The sequence below is a fragment of the Colossoma macropomum genome, unplaced genomic scaffold (assembly GCF_904425465.1).
Source record: "Colossoma macropomum unplaced genomic scaffold, Colossoma_macropomum, whole genome shotgun sequence".
NCBI lineage: Eukaryota > Metazoa > Chordata > Actinopteri > Characiformes > Serrasalmidae > Colossoma > Colossoma macropomum.
The window spans coordinates 13,417,571-13,443,833 of record NW_023494802.1 but is presented as its reverse complement, the minus strand read 5'-3'; the positions used below and the strand labels follow the sequence as shown (position 1 = coordinate 13,443,833).

Sequence of the window (26,263 nt, the reverse complement as noted above, 5' to 3'; positions counted from 1 at the left end):
GTTTTAATGAAAAACACTGTGATTTTATGATTTTACTTGAAAGCTGTGTTTGCTAGTCATGTACTCGCTAGTGTTTTTAAGTTCTACTTAAAATTAGCCAAAATTGTCATTACTGAAACAGTCACTATCGAAACTTTTGGTAAAGTTTCTGTGGCGTTATGTTTGTTTTGGTAGAGATGTTATGTTCAATGAATTATTTTAATTAAATAAACATAATTAAGGTTTAGTGTCGCTGGAAGCAAAAGGATTTTATTTCGAGGCTAAAGTCAAAGTCAGTAAGAAGTCTGAAATGTTTTTTGACTTTGAACCATTTTGGCAGAATGATCCATGTGTATATATGTTTTGTATATACTGCAAACGTGTACAATATTTAGTATTGTCTCACAAAGCCCATGTATACAGAATACAGAAGATACATTAATAACACTTTATAACTGAATTCAATTTAACAGAACTAAATTTAATCAAGTGCAAACCAATGTAACTGATAACAGAAATGCTGAGCTGTGAGTTCTCTTTACTTAAAAAAAGTTAAACTAACTAAAAGACCCATGTAAACGTTAAATTTTAAGTAGGTTGAACACTTCATTTTTCACAGTGCATATCACATAATGAACTGCTGGGTAACTCACGAACACACGCGACTGGGTCTCTGATGTCTCTGGCTGGGTCCTGGTAGTAGAAGGGTTTGCAGGTCTCACAGTTGCGGCCCATTGTGTTGTGGAGGCAGTCATCACACACGCCTCCGCTAACGTTCCCCGTGGCCAGATACACCGCCATGTCAAAGTGACATTTATTGGAGTGACCATTACAGTTGCATTCTGATTGAAAACAAGAGATTTGCAGTGATGCTTATTAAATTGGTTTAACCTACATCAGCATGTAGATGTTTGCGCTTGCATAAGTATATGTGTGTGTCTTGCCTCTGCAGGTGTGAGGGTTATCAGCCTCGGCCGGTCTCCAGGGCAGGTCATGGTGGAAATCTCTGCAGCGTTCACAGTTTAGCCCCTCTGTGTTATGCTTACACACACAGTGTCCATGAATCTGACCAATCACAACACAGCCTCATCACACATTTTGTTTCAACATTATTTTGAGTCACGAAAAAGACTTACAACTATCAAGTTCAAACTATCAAGAGTGATTTTATTAGATTACATATATATGAAATCCAGAAATTGTTTGAGTTCATATGTAAACAGCTACAAATTTGCAATTTGCGAGTTTGGATCACACCTTCAACATGGGTTTGCACCATTAGGAGAGACTGTGTGACTGTTGATGGGGACATAACTGTGAGAACTTGACAGCTTCTGCTATGAAGGGTAATTCCATTGTTTATTTTTTTTTAAACTTTTCTGCATGATTAAATAGTTAAGATGTGAACAAAGCCATTCAGAGTTGTTTGATATGAAATGTGCCACAGAAACTTGCCAAGTCAGACTTGTCCACAAATGGAGGTGATAACAACCAGACATCCACAGCGTTTAATGTCTCTAAAAGCTACCTAATTTTTTTTTTTTGAGTGTTACAAAAGTTTTAGCTAAAGCTTATTTTGACGCCCCAGACATTGTTTTATGATAGTTTTGAGATACAATTTTGGCTATTTTTACGTTCCATTTAAGGTCGAGAGGTACATTCAAGTTGTTATAAGACAAAAATATTTCCTCAAAGACAAGCTGTTATTTCAGATTTACCACGATTTTACCAACAAGGCATATAAAACTTCAAGGATACAGATACTGCATCACCACCAATGGAAAGAAATCTGAGCAAGCTCCTCTATAATAAACCAATTCACATGAAGCCACTCTGAATAACATTGTTTACATCTCAATGACCGAATGATCAAGAAATTTTGAAAAATCTTGATGAATAGGTAGGCCTGAGAGAATGGAAAGATGGAGAGGTGATGGGGTGTGAAAACTATATTACAGGAAATGTAAGGTAGAGATACAAATTTAGAAGAAGTTAGACAGGAATGAGGAGGAGCTTTAGACAATAACTTTGAGTTGTAGCTCCATTTGTGAGACAAAATGTAAGTATGATCTTCTATTTCTACATTGCCCTCCAAACATTTAGGGAGACTTCTTTCTTGCTCTTACTTTTTACATTTAATCTTCATTAAACTCTTTAAATTTCAAACATTTGACTAATACTTTGGGCTTCAAGCTGTCAGCTTCACATAAGTGTCCGCAGACAGGTAGTGCATGTATTCAGATCATTTGCAAATCATATAGCTCTCAAAATGAGAAACAACAGTGCAAACCCACCATGCCACTGACTCTGGCATCCACCCCTGGCACTGGGACGCACTCAGAAGCGTGGCCATAGCAGAAGCAGCTACCACGCACCACTAGCTCACACAGGGCATAGTAATACTTCTGTAGGACATCCGGCCGCCGGTCCAGCAAGTTATCCCCCAGAGTGTGGAGCTTAGTGAAGTTGATCCTGAGGTTAGTGATGCGCAGGAGGTCTACACACAAATACAGACAGGTTTTTTACTGTACGCTGTGATTATTCACCTGATCAAAATGTTCAAAAGTGTTTTCCTAAGTGATTAATACACAACAACTTACCCTGAATATTAGTACTGTAGGGATCACTGACATGGATTGACGGATCAAGCACTTTGTAAATGACCTAAGGCAAAACATATGAAGACCATTGTTGTTTTAGATCAAAAGCACTTCATGGATAAGATTTCAAGCTAACTTAGTCTCACTCATTCACATTTAGCAGGATGAAGACTGTCCACAAGGGGGCACTAGCATTTAAGTAGAGCTTTCACATGCATCAGTAGCTACGTTTTTACATGCACACCAATAGTCCGATGTTAGTCTAGGACTGCTACCCTAACTAAGACATGATCATACAAACAGCACAGTTCAGTTGTCACAGTCCACTACGGTCTTAATCAGCCTAAGCCTAACATGATTAAAACATGGTGCTGGGCAATACTGGGCAAACTATCTGAGATAGATGTAGACATTTGAATGCTTAGATCACTATATTGAAACCCATGCAGAGTTTTTTACAATGATTTGCAGAGCTTTCTGCATTAGCACATGTGTGATGAAAGCTTTATGACACCAAAACAGGCAAGAGTCGCAATGGGCAAAAGGGCTGCACTCTTATAGAGATGAAGAGACATTCCTTTATGTTAAACATTTTGTCAGAAATAGACATTATTTGATATTTAGAAAATGCAGATATTTTTAAAGGGCAGTAAACTTATATGTGGATCAGTTTGGTGCCTCATGAAAGGAGTTTTTACTGCTATACTGCTTTTAATGCTAGTGTGCATGTAGTCTAGACTATTTTGGACTGATCTTTTATACAGCTCTTGGAAAAGCTCTTGGAAATTAGTTTAGGTCAGTTTCTTAGACTAACTAAGAACTTAGTTGGGCAACTGTGTGAGTGTTAGCACAGTTACTGAAAGAGAGTAAACAGGCAGGAACCCACACCGGCAAGATCTCACCAATCCAAAGTCACGAATTGTGTGAAAGTAAAATGCAGGATGAGCGCACATTCAACAACAAGTATTGCCAAACAGAAAAAGAGTGTCAAGAGTAGATGAGTGCTTCAGATCAATGACCATGCATGTCCTTTTTTCCAAAAGATTTTCCAAAAGAGTGTGCTGTTACCTCCCCCTCTGTGGACGGCTCTATATCAGAATAGCGCTCTTCACAGATGACATCATCGATGAGCTGCAGGGAGCGGGCAGGGATTTGAGGAAAGGTCCTGCTGCAGTTGTAGGCAAAATAGCGGTACGGCCTCCAGGAACGCCCAAAATCTGCAGAGCGCTCAATCAACATGCCTGCAGGCCTGAAGGTCTGGGGAGAAATGCTTGGATAATTAAAAAGTTTGCACACAGGGGTCTGACATAATGAATTTTTGATTGATGGTCGTTAACATAGTATGAAACTATTCCTCCATGTGATTTAAACACAACAGCTCACCTTAAACTTCATGATGAGGTGAGTGAAGTGGAACTCTGCCTCCAAATTGAGCCTGATACTAACACTCTCCTCTCCTGAGAACACGTGAAAATGCAATTGATTAGAAGCCCATGTACCAAAGACAATGATTTCAATGCATTTTCTTGTGCTCAGAAAAGAACAGAAAATTTGCTGACTCAAAACACAATTACAATAGAGGTCAATGGGCAGTTGCTGAATTCTGCCAGAAAACATTTATGCAAAAATTAGTTTTGTATAACATTTTCATGAACTCCTTAGTCAAGAGCATTGTTGCATTAAGCTGTAAATCAGCACCTCCACAATGAAAAGCACACATGCAAACACAAGCACATTTACACTGGATGGTTTCATATTCAGATTCAAAGCTAAGAAAACATCTATGTATTCTTTTCACACTCACCATTGACAGACTGCCACCAGGTGAGATTTCCATTACTGTCCTTCAGGTAGATAACATTCTCCACACGGTGGCTGGTTCTGTGATAATAGGGGTGATAGGGTCTCCGTGAGTCACACCCGAAGCACTTATCGCCCTCCTACATTAAAAGAGACCGCAGCGTATGTATCAACACTCAAGCTCACCATATTCATTTTTCAAAAGGTCAAATAATAAAAGGCAGCACTGTTTTGATATGAATTAAACCCTCATACATTCTGAAATGCAAAGGAAACAACGTTGGTTCACAGCACAAGTTTGTTCACACACAAAGCTGTAACTAGGATCAGAATTTTAGTGAGGTGCATTTTGCAAAAGTGTGACCTACATCTCAGAGTGACTAAAATAACTGTCGAATATGAGAATTACACCAACTGTAAGTTACTCCTTTATATTTTTAACAAAATAATTGCTCTTTTTACCTATCCATGACTGTTATGCACCTTTTCTTCTCATTTGTTCTTTCCCCATTCCTCCATTCTACCATGAACCAATATTACTGTCTCAGAAACTGATTTGACTCCTACCCTGTTTAAGTCTATTTAATGAACAATTTAACTTTATTTATTATGGGTTTATTTTGAGCTGAAAACATATTGAAACCTATACTAACTCAAGTGATCGTTTCTAACTGATTTCATTTTATTTACCTTTTTCTCTCTAACATTAAACATGTTATAAAAGGCTGTCTGTACCAAACCCCAGCTAACGGGAAAGGCCGCTACTCATACAGTTAACGAGACAAAATACAGCCCAATGGGCCTTATGATTTCTTAATAATGCTAGCTACATGATACTATACCATTAATATGCTGGTTAACAGCGAATGTTCTCATGCCAGTTATTTTATATTATGTGTTGGTAACAAAATAAAGCTTTAATTTCTCATCTAATCACTAGTATAGCCGACTATGAAGCTCATAGCCTAAACTGAGCAGCTACTGGAACTAAAGCATGCTAATTTAGCTAGCAATGTTGTGAGTGCTCCAAATAAAAAATGGATAATGGAGTTTGCATCTTACATTAATATGGAAAAATGTACATTAATATGTAGATTACGCTCATAAACTCTTACATTTTTACCATAGCTATGTTATATGTTAGCGTATAGCGTGTGTGCTGCACACCTGAACATCTCAAGAAGTCAGTCACTCTGGTACTCAGGGCTGTAGCGGCTCATATAGAGATAAACAGAGCGGGCAGTTCAGTCTAGGGCCGAACCACAGCTGTTCTGAGGTCAGCTGAGAACCTCTTACTGTTCACTGTGTAGTTTAATCGTTTTTTTTACACTGAATCTTGCAGAACCCATCAGAAACTTCCGAGGACCTTTAGCTAGTTAGCTTGCTAACTGAATGAAGCAACTGCGGATAGCAATGGTTGCTAAGCAGTAATTGGAGGGTTTAGAAAATAACGGCAGGTTTTGTTTGGCCATAATTCAGTGACAGAGCTCACAGAAATCATCCCAGAAATGTAGCATAATAAATATTCTGTCCCCACTTGATGGGGTGGCCTGTGATACTGTGGCTGCGCCGCTGAGTAGACTGTATTATCATGATGGAGCTGTTTCTACATTTAATCTTATTAATGGAGGAAAGTGAAAAACGCTTCTGAACTACAGAGGACCTTGGTGTCTTCACAGCCAGTTACGACCATGTTCACACAGGGCCAGTCAACCACGTTTGTGGTCACTGCAAAATTAAGAAAGCGTGTCATATCTTGGACTAGGAATGAAAATGTACTGGAATTACTTTAATAAATGTAATTGGAATTACTGTATAAGAGAATTCCCGGTCTAAAAGTTTAATGGTGATACCAGAGTTACTGACATTTTACTAAACTTTCCATCATTTATTTATTCATTTATGTTTGTTTATAATGCAACTTACTTTTACTAGCTGCAAATTAGGCCACAGATCCATACTTACGTCTGCAAATGCTGGTTGCATTATTAAAGCAATAAACCACTTGAGGCCGTGAGCTAAATGTTATCTTATTACAGTTAATGTGGTCTGACATGTTCTGCTTAAAATCTCCCCAAGCTAGGCAAAAACACTGCAACTGCTTTAAATGGCTCATTACTTTTACAAAACAGTAACAAAATACAATAAGATAAAATAAACTGTTCAATAAGTATTGAATTTATTTTAATAATAATTGCAATAAACAGTTATTCCACTAACCAAGGTACTTCATTATCAATAGGCTATAGTTGCCAAGCCTACAGTCAAAGATTACTTCATAATAACTTTTTTCGTATCAATGGTTTAAACAGAAATGACATGAGAGATCACATGTGTGTGCATAGTATTTCACAATGGCTTTAAATGTGGCACTGCCAGATTTTAGAACAAGCATTATCCATTTTATAAGTGCATTTTTACAATGGAGGAAGGTTAAGAACTTACCAAAATAGATCAGGCTAACTAGCTAACCATGTTTATGATCATAAGGCAATTGAAAGACTTTGCAATTATAAATTTGCAAGTGGAAAATAGGACTTATACTGCAAATTCCTGTGGGTTTGTTGTCACTGTAAAAAAGAAAATGTGGGTTGGAGTCCCAATCCCAAGAAATGCCCTAATAAGAAGGAGGGGCATCAACTGGGTCCAGCTGGGCCTCCTGAATCAGAGTCCTGAGCCAAGCAGAAAGCTTAAATGGAATACGGCCAGATCACTTTGTTTTAACTGGGTTGTTGTCCAGGGTAACAAAATCTCCAACAGTGACCTGGCTATGAGGAGCTTTAAGGCTTAGAGGTAGTGAAACAAAGTGAAAGACTTTATTTTCAAGGGCTTTTAAAGGCCACACAGATACTATATCAGCTTCTTACATACAGTATCTTTTGCAGACTTTTGACCTGCTTTTCACTGCTCTTTACAGTATGAATGCACTAATGCAAGGGCGGCAGTACAGTAGCAGCTGCTTCTGCTCCTGACCCTGCTTCTTTTATAAGGGTGAACAATAAGGTATTCAATTTTCATTATTAATTCATTATGTTCAGAATTAAAGTATTTAAGAAAGAACAGAGGGAAAAATGTTCAAATTAAATTGATAAAATAAGATAATAACATAATGGGCTGATATCCAGTCAGCTACTTGTTATACCCAGTTTATGCCGTTACCATATATACATATATATATATATATATATATATATATATATATATATATATACACACACACACACACATATATACAGGCAGACATGCACGTGTAGAACCACTTTCTTAAGGCATGTGAGAGCAAGCTGATGATAATCGGTGGCTTTCTTTGTATTTAACTGGTCCACTTTAGAAATGAAATGCAATACGACACTGGTGGTGCCACAGATTTTAAAAGTAAATGGCCAAATGTGACTCATCAGAAACACTGTATTTTTAAAACGTGACTAATCCTCCATTAAACCTTTTACTGACATGATTTCTTGAGCCCAAAATGAGTCATAGGCACATTAATTAATTACACTAAGCCAATAATGAAAGAGGTAGATATTCAGAGTTACTAAGGAGAAACCAAAAGAGAAGGGATGAAATCTGCTGAAAGTGAGTAATGAGGGGGTAGTTACGGAAGCTCTGAACATGAGTGAGTTGACAGGTAGTTGAAAGACTACACCTGGACCAATGAAAAATGACTGCTACCACATCCCTATGTGTCTGGAAATAGTGGCGCCTCCAGGCAGATAGACATTCACACACACACACACACACACACACACACACACACACTTGCAGAAATCAACATATATTCTGTTTTTCTTACACAAATGTGTAGCCTACATCTGCAGGAATCATCATTTATAATCTCAGGGTAAATATTTATATATTTTTAACCCCCCCTTTACTTTGTGTGAATGAGTGGACCAATGGAAACTGTTTAAAACAAGTCATTAAAGTTGTTGTTATGTTACATTACTTTAATAGATGTTCTATAAAGGTTTTACAACAGTGGTGTAATAACACAGAAACAGTGAGAAACAGAAAACAGTTACAAGCATCTTATAGGGTGTTCTGAGTGTTTATTTGTATGGAGACAGTAAATTATATTAGTGCTAGGCCTTCGGTTCAGGCCATCAATGTCAAAACCTGGTCAAAAATAAGGGAAAAAAACACCTCTAGAATAATGCTGATTTCTGCTAGTGCCCCTACAGGACTCTAGTATTATGTTACTGATATACTAAAGGTGATTCACATGAATCATGACAGACTGAAACGCACTGGTTAGACTGATTGGTGTGTCTAGAACTTCTGAAACACCTACAGTGATGTTTTTTCGTACAAAATCAAAACATGATTGGACGATTCCTCTGTCAATTCCCAATCATCTTAGTAGTTAATCTGACATGGAGGAGAATGCACTTGGCTGTATCTACCCACATACCATGGAGAAAAAAAAAATCCTTATTGGATCATTTTCCTTTGGGCATTTCAAAAACTTAACCCTTTCTTCCAACCAAAGTTTAAAATTTAAATTATGAGCAATACTGCAAAACCTACACAATTTTTAGACAACAAGCATGATTACATAAAATAAAAATGAACACAAAATTAGAGAAAATATCTTTAAAGACTAAACAGCCCTGAATGTTTTTCACTGACTGTATGTCTGTGTTTCATGTTCTGATCATAGCTTTTGAAGTGAGTTAAAGTAAGCAGAGCCAGCAGGCACACCAAACCTCACAACACAATACAGACCTGTTTCACACAGCAGACAAGACCATGCATGCAGAAGTGGAAAAAAGTATGGAAGAGGAAGAAAACATGCTACACTGTTTACACAGGATGAGATCAGCACACAAAACAAGTAGTGCACAATGCTGAAGCATGCTCTCAACAAATAGAAAAGAAAAAAGAAAGACCGAAGGAAACTGTGGGCAGTTATGGTAGATGGCACTGATATGTGTGTGAATATTTAGTTATTTGACTCTGGCTTGGTTTACCTGTAGATGGCTGACGATGCAGAACTGCTCTGGCACTTCCAAGCCGCAGGTTGAGGTGGCTGTTAGGTTAGTATGTCGTCCAATCAGCAGGTTCCCTGTAGCTGGGTAACAGCTTCCTCCTGTGCAGCCATGAGGACCTGATGGAAGCTCCTGTGCCACGGTATGGACAACTACAAGCGAGACAGGAGTATGTAATTAGCAATATGACTACTAAAAATGTATGAAAATCAGGATAACACAATATAAGCTGTACTCCAGTTTTCATTTACAACCCAAAAATACCTCTCTATGTTCCACTTGTCCAATACTCTCAAGTGTAGCATAGAGAGTAAGATAGTTTTTTTTTCGTACTTTGCTTTTTGGAACTTCAGAAATATAAGGGTAACAATTTACAACAAAGAAAAAATAAAGAAAACAAATAAAATAAAAAAATGAAAATGAATTTTTCACATTGGCAGCATGTAAACTGTATTGTGAAATCACTGTATACTGTACTTGTGGTGTAATTACACCATAGTGTGTGGTGTAGTTATACCATTTAAATGTCAGCCATAAAATATACTCGTACAACAGAAAGAAACACATCAATTAGATGCTTTAAAATGGGCTTTAATTAATATGATTGTCAAGCAATCAGGGAAATGCAAGCTGCTTTAGTAAACTCCATACAGCCCGCAGTCCCTGTTACATGAGCCCCATCATAATTTTTACTGCAAAGGTGTGGCATAGAAAATAAACCGCTATCCAATAGGCCTGTTCATAAAGTTGGGGGCAGGGATTTGTGCATTAAAAAACATTCATCAGCTCTCCTGACATTGCTTCATACTCGGAGTGCAAATTACATACTGGTACAACCCTGATGCAAGTTGGAATAAGATCCCTTAGGCTCTGTGATACAGAGGGCACTGCTTTGTGCTACACACAGCTGAAGAACTGGAATGGGATGAATACAGATCCTGTTTACATTAGGGCTACATAATATATAGTTTGTTAATCATTATTGCAGTTTATCATTATTGTTGATCATGACTTTCATGATCATAATTTTATGACCAATTCTAATTTTTTTTACAGCCAAACTGGCCAAAACCCATTTTTGCCCACTTTTTTATAATTCTTTTTTTTTAAAAACCCAATTCTCAAAATAGTTGCAATATAAATGACATTATCTACTCTTTTATGAACCAAACTGGCATTTTAAATCCTTAAATGAAAAATCAGTTGCCTATTTAAATAACATTAACCAAATAAAGTGCAACATTAAAGGAGGAGGGATCTGCAGGAGTCATGCATATTATAGCAGTTTGGTACAGACGTAGCAGCAACAATCACATATACTTGGCTCATGTTACTTACACCATATAATTGCATCATACATTTGCCTAAATAGAAATAGTAAACTGGCATAATGCTGGTCACATGTTTGGAGCAAAAAGCTGTCAGTCCTAACTTCGCTGATTTCGATTAATAATGATAATAATAATAACAATAATAATAATAAAAGTAAAATGTGCCATGCGTATCAAATCATTCACAAGATTGAACAAATCTAAATAATACCAATCTGTCATGTTTATAAAATAATACTACTGGGTAAATTGCAATTGCAACATGCAGCAATATAATCATAATAATGTATTTTGTCCATATCATGCAGTCCTAATGTTCCTAACATCAGTTGCCACTATGTTTCATTTTACAGAGTGTGATCCGGAGCTGTTAACAGGCAGGTCTAAAGCAGCAGAGGGTCAGTGAACTGAGGATTTGTCCACTCTGCCACTCTAAAAAGGACACGCTGAGGTTCTCCACACATCACTGACTTTAACAATGCAGTCACCAGAGGGGAGAATAATGGGGCAGCGACAAAGAGAAGGTTAAGATGACAGAGAGGATGAAAAGGAAAATGCCACTGGAGGAAATGTGAAAAGCGGTGGAAAACATTCACAGTACTGTGCAAAAAATGCATTTAATTTACAGTCAAAGCAGCCATCAAGTATGAGTTGTTTTGTAGGAAACATTTCCAAGAAGATTATGTATAGAATATTTCATTTCCATAAGGAAAAGAAATTTAAAAACAGAAGTTGACGATTAAATGATTATGTAGAGTCGTAACAAACATGCAGACTCCTAACAACCATGCAATTTGGTGGCAGACCACCAAAACTGTCACCATCAGATAAACTTTACTTAATTTTTTTTTATCTTTGAGAGATTAAGAAAATCAAGCTCCACTCTTGCTTCAGATCTGAAATAAAACCACAGGAGTTTCTGTTCATCCTTCCACTGTGAGAAGGCAACTCAGCGCTATGAGTCTGAAAGGTTGTGTAGCTGTCAAGAAGCTGTTACTGAGAAAAGAAAAATGGCAAAAAAAAACAAAAGGCAAATCACACAAAGAAGCTGCTGGTGTTGCCGGAACAATGGACTGACCACCCCAGAGTCCAGACCTCAACATCACTGAATGTGTTCGATTACTAGGATCATGAGAAGCAAAAATGCAACCAACTCCTAAGACTGAACATTGTAGGTATATAAATATCCCTGCAGATTTCTTTGAGGAACTGAAAGCAGTTGCGGGGAAAAGAACGAAAGCTGTAAAAACAGCAAAGAATGGGCAAACTAATCACTGAAAAACTGATATTATAAGCAGTTGTTGCGGCTTCTGTGTAATTGTCTCTTAAATATACGTCTTCTGCCTTTTTTCTGATGCTAAAAAACAAATAAATTGTTTACTGGTAATAGATCGACTGAAGTATAAAGAGAGCTAATGCTCTCTACACCGAAAGAAAAACTATGACAGCTTGACAGCTTATCACCCACACCAAATGAAATAAAAATACCGAAACTCTATTTAGCCCAAACATTGAAAACTCAAGGCCAAATCTAACAGCCCTGGCAGACATTATAGCAAAATTTAATACCTCGGCCCTTTTGGGCCCTTTGGGTACCTTTGGGTTACTGAATTTATACATATACCCTATATTGACACAGATAAGGCCACTGATGCATGCACACTCACACATGCACTGATTGTAAGATATGGTAAATGATTTAATAGCCCTGCCCTTTTCCGCCTTGTTGATGTGTTACAGATAAACCCGCAGGGCGACTATATTGAGACTTGGCTCATTTTTAAGTAAAAGATTTAGCCGGAACACATTCCATAAATTCCGAGGGATAATAATAAGACAAGATGTCAAACTGAAGTAAATCTTACGTGGTTGTGAACAGAGGGCCTTGAAAGTAAATCTTAGTAGCTCACGTACAGTAAACCTGCACATAATGCTTTAATAAAAATGCCTGACCTTTGGAAGGCCAGTCTGTACACATCCGACTCGCCCTGAGTAAACAGGGCAGAGCATGGCCTGGTGAGTGTGAATGCCTGAGAGGCATGGGGGCTCTGTTGCCTAAGGGCATTGTCATGTTTTGCTGCCCATTCAACCAAAAAATGCAAAATATGAACACTTGCATTCTTAATTTCAAATAAAACTTATTTTGAATGAGTGTAAAAAACCCACAAAGCTAGGATGAACTAGATGAAGCTTTTTGTTGTGCTAACACTAAGATGGTGGCAAATGCACTGATGTTTGCCTTTAAATTAGCTACAGTAGCATAGTCCTGCTCAATATCCTGGGGTAACCATATTCTGTTTTTTTAAAAAAGAAAAACACTGGAGGCAAGAGGGCAGCATGGGGCAGACTACAGAGAGCAAATGCCAACATAACAGCAAAGCTGTTTTTAGAAATCCTGTCCAGATGTGTTTTTAGGTGCCCGAAAGAGGAGGTGTTCTGGAGAAAGAGGACATAAGAGGATGTTTTTCTTTTTAAAAGTATAGCATTTTAACTTGAAAATTCAAGAGAATTAAAACTCCAACCTAATTTACGAGGCTGAATGGGATTTTTCCTAACATTCTGTTAAGCTAGGCTTTACTGTAACTGAAATGGTTCCTTACTCCCTCATTAGTTGCGCTGTACAGGGCACAGATAGTTTACTAAACAGTGGCAAAAATGCATGAATCAATAAAGGACTTCAGAAACTTTCTCATGATCACTCTGCATCAGTATTCACCAGTTAGTCTACATACCAACAAACAAACATTACCACCAACATTGCTTGTAAGCTTCTAATTCATAGAAATGGGCAGGGGACAAGTAAACTCTTTGACTAGGGTACACATTCAATTATTAAGTCTTTCATTAAGTCCATGATTGCAGTAATTTGCACTTATCAGTGTTTTTCTTATATGATGAGCAGCATAAGGGTCTTTGTTTTTAACTGTACAGAGCTGCTGTTTTTTGTAGAGCCAAGAGAGCCTGAAAAGTATCATTTCCAGTGACTCAGCACCCACTGTTCATGTATCAATCCTCTGTCTGTTGCTTGGTAACAATGCACTATGGTATACATTCAGTTGATGCAATGATCTGTGGTGCTTACTACAAATTACGAGTGTATTGTGGGAGATTGTAGTGACCTCAAAATCACCCTGAAATTGAATTTTACGATTTGGACACTAAGAGAAAATTGGCCGAGGTCCTCAATAGTGCCCTAAAACGCAAATAGGGATCCACAGCCCTGTCTAACCTTTCAGCAGTTGCCATGAGTAAACTCTTTCAAGCATGGATGGGCCAATTCTCTTTCATTTTCTCTTTTTCCTAATGCCACTAATGCGCAAAAACTCTCTCCCTCAGTGCAAATCACCAATACTGCACTAATGGGCTTTTAAACAGGCTGAAAAAAATTCAGTGAGCATGCACACACATTCCATTTACATTGTGTAGGACACTCCAAGCGCAGCGGGTTCTCCATCATCATTCTTAGTACAAATTTAAATAACTATTTATGGGTATGTTGAAGTATATAAAGAGTAGGGAATGCTCAAGTTTGCTCAATGCTCCTTTGCAAACACCTTCCATACAACTCCATGACTAAGAGCATGTTTGTTCTGAAAAGTAGTCTTTTAAAGCAATTTGCTGTGAATTTAGCTTGATAATTACAGGACTGTGGTCTAAAAGACTTTCATAAGCATGCAGACCTGATCTGCCATTACAGGCCACACACACCAGCACTTCCCATTGAGCAAAGTCGCACAACACACACACTTTGACAAAGGCCATGTAAAATAATTCTTCCACATAGTTTCTCATGTTATGACTGGCAAAGGTGACATAGTGATATCGCATGTGTTTGTTAGAGGGGGGAGCTAAGCAGTCGGTGTTATCTCGAAGCCTGTTATTGTGCTTCCACACATTCCTCTCTTGCAGACAGTAAAATCAACACAAAGAGAGGGAAACATTGTTTGACTATACATGCTCTCTATATAAAGCCAGCTCACACGCATTACTGCACTATATTATCAGGTGAAGAATCTGTACATCTAACAGTAATACGATTACTGAAGAGAGAAAATCATGAAAAACGTCTGAAGAGAATGTAGAAGAAACTGGATAAAACTCTTCTATAGTTGCCAATCCAATCCAGACTTGCATATTCAACCCTAGAAAGCTTCTCATAATGGAATATCTTACAGATTTGGTTCATAATAGTTACTAATGGTGTAAAAATACACTGATGCTTTATGATGCATCAGCCTTAAGGAGGGGATTAGGCATCTTTTTTTCTTAGTTACAATCGTTATAATCGATTATAATCCATTGTAGTCATATTCTAGAATGTATGCTCTTGTTTTTTGGCCAAAATAAAATTCTTAGGTTGTCTTCAAATGTAAAAAGTATGGTGTATTATTTTTATTGTTAATATTCCAATGTTTTAGTATTCACTATTAGTATTCATACAAGTATTCGGCATGTTATTTCAATATAATTCTTATTCATACAGGGTTAAAATTTCAGGAAACTGTCCAATCAAAAATTATTTTATCTTTGTTATCTAGGTAAATACAGCCAAGTGAACTCTCCACTTGGTTAGGCCTTCAGGAGGGCTTACACATTAGACTAACTACCAACCTAATTATGAACTGACCAAGAAATCAACCAACCACAGTTTGATTTACAACGGGTAGGATGAAATTTGTGAGAAGGTCACTCTAGGCCTTCTGGTAGTCCTAGATACATCACTGACTATGATTACTAGTGGCAGTCTAGCTGGGTTTCAGTTATTTTTTTTTAGAAATAAAAAACAGCAGCTGTGACCCTTTTCCAAGGTTCTTAACTGAAAGCTGCGACAAGGTATAATATATGGTGCTGTTTACTGAAAGCTTCAATGGAATGTTATTAACAAGCTGCTGGAATGTTATTAACAAGCTTTAAGAGTCCATTTTTAATCTAGCATAGTCAAAAAATGTCCAAGTGCACCAGCGTTAGTCTAGGGCTAATGTACTTTGAGAAATCCCTTAGTGGCCTTAGCAGAAATTAACATTATCTTAGTGTCTTTTTCTCAGCTTTTGATCAAGTTTTGAATTTAACTATATTCTAAGCAATCATAATGTAATCACTGATTACATGACGAATGCAGATTTATTTCCCTAATATTTACTGAATCATTTCTAGTAGTTACTGAATAACGCGCCTTAACACTAATCACTGAATAATAAGCCTAGGTTTCAGGGGGTTACAAATATACATACAGGATATACATATATATATATATATATATATATATATATATATGTATATATATATATATATATATATATTCAGGGCTCTGAATATTTGTTAACAAATTCATTTGATATCCTTAAAATAACACAGATGTTCAATAACAATTATACTGCCACTAAATGATACTGAGAGCAATTCACTGAGAGTAATTCATTTACTAATTAGTTTCATTCCCAGAAGTGCCCTTTATTTGTTTATAATTCATGGATGAAGCAGCTCTGTGCTGAAAACTCAAGGCTTTAGTGTGATTATGACACAGATTGTCGCTCTATTCAGGTTTAATTGCCTCCAGTTGAACTACATGCCCCTATACCAGCTTGAAAACGCACCAACAAACAGCACATGCCACCCCTTGTATAATCAACCATCATAAATCTCTGCATTCATCCATATGTATGCACATGCACATACCTAGGTTCACCTAAAATGTACAAACAACAGCCCATCCTGACGCAGCAGAAGCAGAAGCCTGGCGTCAGAAAAGCAGCACTATGGTAGGAATGTGGACAGTGTGAGCAAATGCTACTTATTAAGAAAAACATTCCAGGTGTCAAAATATCTGCTGTTAGTTGCCTCCGAAACATCCTTTTCAAAATGCCCTCTCTTTATGTGTGGAATGCCGTAGTGAGGGGCACAGGGCCAGTCCTCACACGCACTGGCTTATGCTGTACGAAGGGAGGACAGGGGAGGGGTCAGCAGAGCCCTGACCATCAGCTATGAAGGGGTGGACAGCATGACGGATTGCCTCCTCAGGAAGCGAAAGGCTTGGCTGCTGTGCAAATTGTGTAACACACTTTCACTATCCACTGTCTTTGGCCACCTGCTTATCAGATTTAGCTACAATGTTTTGTCTTTTACACTTGTGAGTTTTTGCATATTTAAAAAAATACTGACAAAATAAATAAATCCAAATAAATAAATAAATCCAAAATAAGTAGGCAGAATCCTACAAGTTATGTTATGTTCAGCATCTCAATTTTATTTTTAAACTGTGGGCTCTTGCATGCACCAAAAATACAGAAACACATCTGACTAATATAAAGCTCTATTAAGCCTGGCTCCTGTGGCATAAATACAGGCCTACAGAGTGGATATAGGTCTACTGAGTGCACATACACAGAAATATCCAGAAATAATTCTGGAAAAATGTCACTGTTATCACCATCTGCAGGCTCTTTTTCTAGTGTAGTGGAAGCATACAGCCACCAGTTAAACTACGCAAACTGTATGTAAGTCATCACAGACTTACCTCAAACCACATCGACCCTTTTAGCGTACTGTTATCTATAAAAATGAATACAAATTAAGGATATAAAGATTTCAATACATAGAAATTACCTTCTCCATTTGTACATCCCATCATGTACTTTATGATGAAGTAATTTAGGCTTTTTCCATGTCCTTATGTTCAAATGGACTTCTGTGGTTGGCTGATGATTTAGTTTAATATCTCCCATATATTAGAATACTCTCCCAGTCTATTAGGGATGCCTCCTCTCTATTGTTATTCAAATCTCTGTTAAAGACATATTTGTTTTCACTGTGCTATCAATGTTCCTCTTGTCTTTAAATGTAATGTCTACATGTGTCTGATAGTCATGTCGTTTGTTGTTAATCATGTACCTCTTGTTTAATGTGCTTATGTTCTACGGTCATAAAGTGTCCTTGAGAATGGGAAAAGTGCTATATAAATAAAAGTGATGATGATGATAATGATGATATCAAAAAACCAAATGTGAAACAGTGCATAGAAACTCAAAACTGTATTACAGATACGGCCTTCAGTCTTTTCAGAGCACTTCTCATTTACCGTCCATTTGTAAAACACTGTCAATGCCCAAAACTATGCATCTGGTGGTGGGGGTGTGGCTTATGCTATGGACACACCCACACTCAAATTACTGAGCTTTTTAGATACAAAGCACCCTACGAAATCAGCTTGTAACTCACTCATTCATTCGTGTTTAGCAGGCTAAACATTTCCCACAAGGAGGCGCCACTAGCAGTCAAACAGCTTTTGATGCTTCATAAGGGCAGTGCCTTGCATCAGTGACACTGCAATATGCTATATCCTTCCAATATGAAGAACATCTTATGCTCGTGGGTTTATTTTGGTTTTTCTATCTGAATTTACATGACCAAATCGTAAGGCAAATTATTCATTAACTGCATGAAATAAATGTACTTTTTTGTTTTCTTTTGTAAAAGTCCCCCTCAAATTGACAGAAAATGTGCTTTATGATCATAAACATATGGCTATATGCTTACAATTTACTGCTGAAAGCCAAAAATCTTAAATGCTCTTTGTAGTTTTTCATAAAAATAATTTTTACAGAGTATATCACTGAAGAGATGCCATCTAAGATCCAGTTTGTAGCTCAGATTTGTGGAAAAATAGGTCAACTTTCAGGAGAAAAGCGTTCAGCTTCTTTTACTATAGCTTTAAAATTACATTGCCCATCTATTTGACTGGAAAGAAGACAGTTACAGCTCTCATATGACAAGAACCTTTTGAATGAAGCTTAAGAAATATGAAAGTTATGAAGTCAAGAATATGATGAAGTGCATTTTGGAACCACCGGTGGTTCTACAGGTTGTGATTTTTGGGATTTGTTTTGTCTGAGGGTGGTGCAGCAGGTGTTGAAAAAGTTCTACTGGAGAACCTTTACTTATCTGAGCCAAACTAATTTGTGTAGTATATCATTAGAGCTCTGTACATTTAAGATATTTTTAAAGCTGCACTATATAGGATTTTTTGTTGAAACTGAAAGAAGTGGCATGACTGAGTTGGGGGAAAAACACACTAAAATAGGTTGTCCGTGTGCTGCTGCGAGTTGTCCAGTAAAGCTGAAAATAATTACTAAAAAGTCAGAGATGTCAGGTCAGATTTCATCATATGTCTTTACATTTTAACATCACATGCACAGACTTCAAAAGAAGATATGGCTCAGTGTTGAGGTCTCAAATGCAAAATCAACCTTATACTGATAGAGGTATGATGACAATAGTAGATCATTCACTTACATCCTCGAAAGACACGTCTTTCCCCAAGTTCTAACTCAGTTTTAGTTTTCTTTGAGTAATCTTTCAGGGCACTTGCAATCAACAAATCCACCCAAATTCACCACATGCGATTTGCTGTTAAATGCTCCTTTCTAGAGAAACCTACCGAGCCAGAATTGTTCACAGTGGTGATAAAAGAAACCACTTATAAACAGTTTAATGTCTCTGAAAGTTCATTTTCACAGCAAGTTATAACATGAAATGGTTACAAATAGACTGCCTGATGCTGATGTTATTTTGCAAAAGTTTTGAGAAGTATTTGGACAAAAACATAATTTTTTTAAAATCCATTCACAGTGGAGAGGTACATGCAGGGCATTGTAAGGTAAAATAGTCCCCAAAGAAAACGTATTTCTTCATATTTACCTCTATTTCACCATTAGCAACATTACATATAACAATTTAGAAGATTTTGGCTTTAGAATGTGGCCTAAAATCTAAAAGCACTGGCTGAAGATTACAGTAGCTCTAGACCTGCATTTAAATGCTCTGCCTAAATTCTAAGACTGACAAGTTGACACTTGACAGATCACATGGCTGTTCATGTTCTCCAGAGATCTAATGAATACTGCAGAAAGTATGCATTTTGTGGACGTGTTTAGTGTACGTTGAAGGAGCCACAATGTGCTCACACCCTCCTTGATCACCTGTCTTGAGCAATCATTAATACATGCGCTGTGTTCTGCCTGACCCAGGCCGGTGCAGGTGAGGGGAAGCGGGCAAGCGTCCTCCAGCGCCAGATAATGAGCTGCTGCCTGTGCCAGGCCAAGAAAATCACGAGACCCTGTAATCTGTCTCTATCGGGATTATCAGCAAGTTCCTCTGGAAAACTGCACGTAAGATAGGAACATAAGAGAGGAAGGAACAATGTCATCAAAGAGGTTCTTCTAACAATCCTTCTTCCAAATACCAGCCGTCATATACACTGCCCATCAAAAGCTAGGGGACATCTTGCTTTTCACAAAAACCTTAATAAATAAGCGTGTTTTCTTTGTTAGATTGCACTACTTTAAATAGAAAGCTGTCTAGATGTTGACAAAAGGAATAGTAATGACAGGACACATTACCAAAACCTTTCAGCTTTGGAGAAAATGTGATTTTAACACTAGATTGGGAAAAAAAATGTCAAATCATGACTTTGTTTGAAAAGAGTAGCGAAATGCTACTCTTTATACCAAGGAAGACACTCTGATGAACGTGACAATGAGCAATGCAAAATAAATCCAAAGTATTATAAAACAGCTGTGAACCTTTGCAGGTATTTTTTCTCAGTTCACTGAAAAGATACTCACAAATAATAAAAAAGCAAGGTGTCCCCAAACACTTGTTTGGCAACGCAGACACAGACAGCCCTAAGGTAGCTGCTTTTGGTTTTATGCCAGGATGCAGTCTGCACCATCCTAAATCTTCATTACAACAACTTCTGAAAAGACTTATATTAGAGTTCTTTCAGAGAGAGTCTGTCATCACTATGCAGACAGTGTGAATCAGACGTGATGACTGGGACTGGAAGCGAGAGACAAAAATAGAAGTGAGAGGAAGAGAAAAAGGGGGAAAAATTACACAGTAGGTGTAGGCACGAGACCAAGGAGCGATTATCAGGCTCCGCCACCCAGGCCCCGCCCCCTGTTACGCGAGCTGCGAGCTGTGGGCGGTGACGAGGAGGCGGAGCAGCGCTGCCCTTAATAGACCACTGTAGTCGTGCGTCATTCTGTAGTCCTCGTTATGCCCATATTAGGTCTGAGCTCCATTTCTCTATGGCCAGAATGAATAGGGTTTTCGAAAAATCGCCTCCATCGCCCCGTGTTAAATGAAAATGTTCAGAGCCCGATACGTTTTGTCCTGTGTATATTCTTCTCCCGAATACCACTGGATCCTCCGAATTACGAGGTCGTTAAAGAGCTATAACACTAATACTGCTACATAAAAGCTAAAGCTACTGCGCATCAATTTGATGTCGCTAAGCTATACGAAACCAAGGCGGGCTGTGCCGCTGCTCTGACGAGCTGCGCTATCTTATCAAAATGTTCTACCGTAGCGCATAATTACAGGTATACCCATAAATAAAACCTCGGGGTGGGATATTTTGATAGACTAAAACTCCTTATCAAAAATACTACCCGTGTTAAAACTACGAGGCTGAATTTAGCTTCTTTTTTCGCAGCTTCTTGTTTGAATGTTCCCGTTCCACCTTAAATGGTGCAGCAGCTGAGACTAGCTATCACAAACATTAGCAAGCAAGACAAAATACTGACCTGTCGGTTCTGTGAAACAGCAAAAATAATTTAATGTTACTCTGTTAAGTGAAAACAGAGAAACCTCCTCATATCATGTCTTTCCACCCTCCACGAAGCTGAAGTCAGCTTCTTTTTCACCGGCTGCTTATTCGACTTTTCCCATTCCACCTTAAATGGCGCAGCATTTCAGAATGCGACTGCTGCGCCATTTAAGGTGGAACGGGAAAAGTCGAACAAAAAGCTGGCGAATTTCCTGAGAAAATGTCCTCAGAAAAAAATGTTACCAGCATTAAAATAGAAATTTTTAAAAATTTTTTAAAATTCTGAGCGCCGAAATCAGTTCATCAGGGGGTGATAACCTGCTTAAGGAGGCTGTAAGTCTAATGAAATGGATTCAGTGCGCAGTAGCTTTAGCTCACATGTAGCAATATTCATATTTCTACTCTTTAACAACCTCGTAATTCAGAGGATCCAGTGTTATTCGAGAGAAGAATGTTCACAGGACAAAACGAATCGGGATCTGAACATTTTTATTTACCACTGGATGCGACAGAGGCAATTTTTCGAAAACCCTATTCATTCTGGCCATAGAGAAATGGAGCTTAGACTCGGAGTTCCTAATATGGGCATAACAACATGGAGCCAACTACAAAATGACGACACGACTACAGTGGTCTATGAGAGCCAGCTGATGCTGATCTGGCTGGCAGTGTGAGCGCCTTTTTAAAAGAGCTGAGAGGGAACAGAGCGAGAGAGCGGAACGGACTGAAAAGTCTAGCTAGCTGAAGCCTCTGAAAAGTGGCCAGCGTATCTTTGGTTGTGTTGTGTTTGCTTTGTGTTTATTTGGGTGAATTAAAGGAATGGCTGCTGCGAACGTTTCTCCTGCCTACAGCGTCCTCCTAGCACCTTTACTGTCATACTGAGCACCAGTGGCAAACGGTGAATAACAGAGCTAGGCCTTCTATTGGGCCACACCTCTATGATAATGCTAACTTCTGCTAGCATCTCTATAGGATTCTAGTATTTTGTTAGCACTGAGCTAAGAGCGATTCGCACAAACACTTTCTGAAAAGGCTGATTATTTTTAGGCACCAGAATGTAACTAATGCACCTCTTAAGAGGGAACATAAATTATTACCTAAAAGCAGTTTCACAGTGCCTCGTACAGGAGATGTGATCTATGATAGTTAATCTAACACTAATCTAATCTAATCTCTTCAGCTCCTGAAGTCCTAACCATCAGAAATAGGCTCACTTAACTATATCTACCTAGATACCATGGAGAAAAACAATTCCTGATTGGCCAATTTTCCCATGGGCATTTCATGAAGAAGAGAACCCTTTTGTTTCCATTCAGAACTTTATAATGAAACAAGAGTGGTACAGTAAAACTAGCAGAGTTAAAATATAAACATGATTCTGCTGCATAAAAATGAACTGAAAATTACAGGTATGCATTTTTGATTTCCCAGAAATCATTAGGCCCTGAGGGTTCCCCTACTGACCACTGATTTATTATTATACTGAGGACACTGACCACTGATTTATTATTATACTGAGCACACTGATCACTGATTTATTATACTGAGGACACTGACCACTGGTTTATTATACTGAGCACACTGACCACTGATTTATTATACTGAGGACACTGATTTATTATACTGAGCACACTGACCACTGATTTATTATTGCCACGCCTCAGGCGGACTCAGACTACATTTCCCACAATGCATTAGGAGATCATGTGACTGAGCAACTTCCCTCTGACGCAGAGTCCAGAAGGGACTCCATTGCCCACAATCCCTCGGGAGATCATATGACTTTGGATGGTTGTGCACGCACCTATCAGCGCTCACATTCACCGGAGTACTAAATAAATATACCTGTGTTTATTGTCATATGACTCACCTAGTATAGTTTATAAACCCGGGCTTTAGTCTTAGTCGTTGCGAGGTATTGTTTCTTCTTGAACTTGCTGAGCGTATCTATTATCTGTTTGCAACTGCCTGTTATGACCTACGTTTTGTTTCACTGAACTTGATTTTTGCCTGTCCCTTTTTGTACTTTTGCTGACTGTTTTTGGATCTGTGTTTTGACTTTTTGGCCTGGTTTTTGACAACGATATCGGATGACTCCCTTGGTTTTGTTTGCTTTTGGTTATGATCACTTCGGTGATATTTTGCTGCTTTCTGGTTACGGCCCACGCATGTTTTTTGACCACTTCTTTGTCGAACTTGAATAAAGCCCTGTGTACATTTTTTATCCGCGAGCGTCTGAATTCTGTTGCATCGTCACAATTATTATACCGAGGACACTGACCACTGATTTATTATCATACTGAGCACACTGACCACTGATTTATTCACTCTAATATGAACCACAGGATGCTCGTAAACCTCTTTCCCTATTTACCCCTCATATCGCCCCCTCTGCGCTCTTTTGCTAAATAAAACGCTGCTCTTTCTTTTCATCTATGTTGCTTCAAACTAGTAAAAGTACACACCTCTAAACAAAGCGAGCCCTTTCTCCACTGTGGGCTCAGAGGTCAGAGTGACTGAAATAATCCCAGCTGCCCTGCTGAGAGTGGACTCTGCATGCTCCTGCTCTGTTTGGGAAATAAGAGATTAACACTGTGGTGTTGTGAGAGTGGGAGGCTGAGGCCCAGGTTAAACAGCCAGAGTGTGAACAGCATAGAGAAAAAGGGAACCGAACTACATCATCAGACTCGATAAGAAGAAAGAAACATTTTGTACTGTAAACATTTATGACAAAAACGAAAAGTCAGAAACCACCCTTCATTTACTAAATCTGCAGTCAAAACATCCATAGGTTATTCAACTTTTAGGAGATATTTCTGATTGGATTGGATTACACATAAAAAAAAACAGGAGCTTTCAAACCTGATGTTCAAAAAACGATAAAAAGATATAGAGAAAATGAGACTTCTAACAACTGTGATAAACCTGATAGACCACCAGAACTGTCACCATCAGACACACAGAATCTTTCATCTTTAACAGATCAGCCCCCACTCTTGCTTCAGGTCTGAAAAAATCCACAGATGTTTCTTTGCTTCCTTCCACTGTGAGAAGACAACTCAACGACATTAGTCTGAAAGGATGTGTCGCTGTCAAGAAGCTGTTACTAAGACAAGAAAACAGACAACTGCTGGTGTTCTCAGAACAATGTAGTGACCACCCCAGAGTCCAGACCTCAGAATCACTTAATGTGTCTGGGATTACTTGGATTGTGTAAGAAGCCGAAAATGCAACTAACTTCTAAGACTGAACTGAAATGTAGAAAAATATCTCTGCAGATTTATTTAGAAAACTGAAAGTAAGTCTCCTGAAAAGAACTAAAGCTGCAATAAAGGCAAAGAGTTGACACACTAAATACTCAAATAATTCATATTACATTTAGTTGTTGAGGTTTCTCTGTTCTGTTCTGCTCTTCTACTTTTTCTGCTTCTTTCCATGATGCTGGAAAATAAATAAATAGTTTTTAGTGGTGCTTAAATGGACAAATGCTATTAACTTTTGTGATACATATGCATTAAAAACATTAAACGATTAAACGGTCCATATCATGAAATAAAAAGAGTTTGATGTGCCATAAAAACATAGAATAGAGCTGCAAAAATGGTCCCGTATATGATGTCATAACTTTGTCACAACGCATTTACATATGACCATCCATTGTGTGAAAGCTGATTAGCCCACCCATACATGTTACAGTGATACAGAGTATTGAAAACAGCTGTAGCAAAGTAATCAGAGTGGAAGACATGGGGTGGAGTGTATAAACGGTGTGCAGGCTGTCAGGATGCGATTGCATCACTGCAGCCTTCCAAAGCGTCCACACATCAAAAAAAGTGGCTAAAGACATCCCTGAAAATTCAATATCCAACTTAACAATCTGCTCCGTACATTCAGCCCAGGCTGCTTTTTGAACAAGGCACAATACAGAGCACTTGTAAAGGCCAGGCAATCAGAACAGAGGTCACTTACATCACCGTTTAAAAGACATAGTTCTGTTTAATTTTAAAGGTTTGAAAATGGTAGGAGGTTGAAAAATTGGCATAAAAGGACAGAAAATGTAGAGCCCTTTCTAACCAAGTGCATTGAAGCCATAAAAACAGGTAATTGCAAGTAATGCCAGAAAGTTCTCTAATGGACATAATCTCACAAAGTTATGCTCTTCTGTTCAGAAACCTCCTAAACACACACTTATGAGGAAATGTTTCAGCAGTTGCCATAGTAATGCCTATTGACTCAAGGTCATACAAACACTGAGAGCATATGTTTGCACTGAGCAATGCATTTGGCTTCTGGGTGACTCCCAGGTCCCCCTCTGCGCTGCACACACCTTTTCATCAGAAATCACAAAGAGCGAGAGCGGCCTGGCACAATTCTCTTGATTGCTCTTCAGAGGAGAACATGCGGCCTTTGTGGCGGGAGCTAAAGGCGAGCAGACTGTGTTAAAGGGAGCAGAAGTGAGACGCAGGTCATGTTTACATCAGTTAACCGGCTGTTTTGTGTCGGAAAACGGCTCTCATGGGACAGACAGTCAAGGTGATCCGGGTGGGCGTGTGGGGGGGAGGGGGTGGGGGGATAGGTCTCGGCGTGTTTGATCCTTTTCTTTTCATAAGCGGCTTACGTTCTCCTCAGTTCACTGGAGAGTCATATTCTGGAAAGTCGTTGAAGGATTGTCTGTGTTTGTCATCTGTAATCACAGCCCTCTTTAAGAAAGCTGTGGGTTCAGCTTCTGTTGAGAAGTGGAGAAAGCAGCATTGTGCATATGATAAATCTACAACTTACCCAGGAAGAGGAGACCCAGACATCTGGCCGTCATCATTCAACCAGAGAAGATGGATATCCAGAGGCCTGAAATACAAAAAAAAAAGCTAAGCTTAGACTCGGAAATGTTAACACTGGTAATATGAACTCTAGAGTATGTTAAAACCTTTGAATTCTAGCACTCACTAAAATTCCCCT

The 26,263-nt window shown here is 38.4% G+C and overlaps 1 protein-coding gene across 1 annotated transcript in view; it reads right to left on the bottom strand.

Annotated features, from left to right (window-relative positions):
• lamb2l (laminin, beta 2-like) overlaps positions 1 to 26,263 on the bottom strand; it is a 71,798-nt gene that overhangs the window by 29,560 nt on the left and 15,975 nt on the right. Inside the window, exons 2-10 of the mRNA XM_036591316.1 lie at positions 26,087 to 26,152; positions 9,353 to 9,522; positions 4,384 to 4,519; positions 3,963 to 4,036; positions 3,648 to 3,836; positions 2,580 to 2,643; positions 2,274 to 2,476; positions 924 to 1,044; positions 633 to 821 (exon numbers count right to left, since the gene is read on the bottom strand). Coding sequence (XP_036447209.1) covers positions 633 to 821; positions 924 to 1,044; positions 2,274 to 2,476; positions 2,580 to 2,643; positions 3,648 to 3,836; positions 3,963 to 4,036; positions 4,384 to 4,519; positions 9,353 to 9,522; positions 26,087 to 26,123 — 1,183 coding nt within the window. The 5' untranslated portion in view covers positions 26,124 to 26,152. The remainder of the gene's footprint in view (positions 1 to 632; positions 822 to 923; positions 1,045 to 2,273; positions 2,477 to 2,579; positions 2,644 to 3,647; positions 3,837 to 3,962; positions 4,037 to 4,383; positions 4,520 to 9,352; positions 9,523 to 26,086; positions 26,153 to 26,263) is intronic.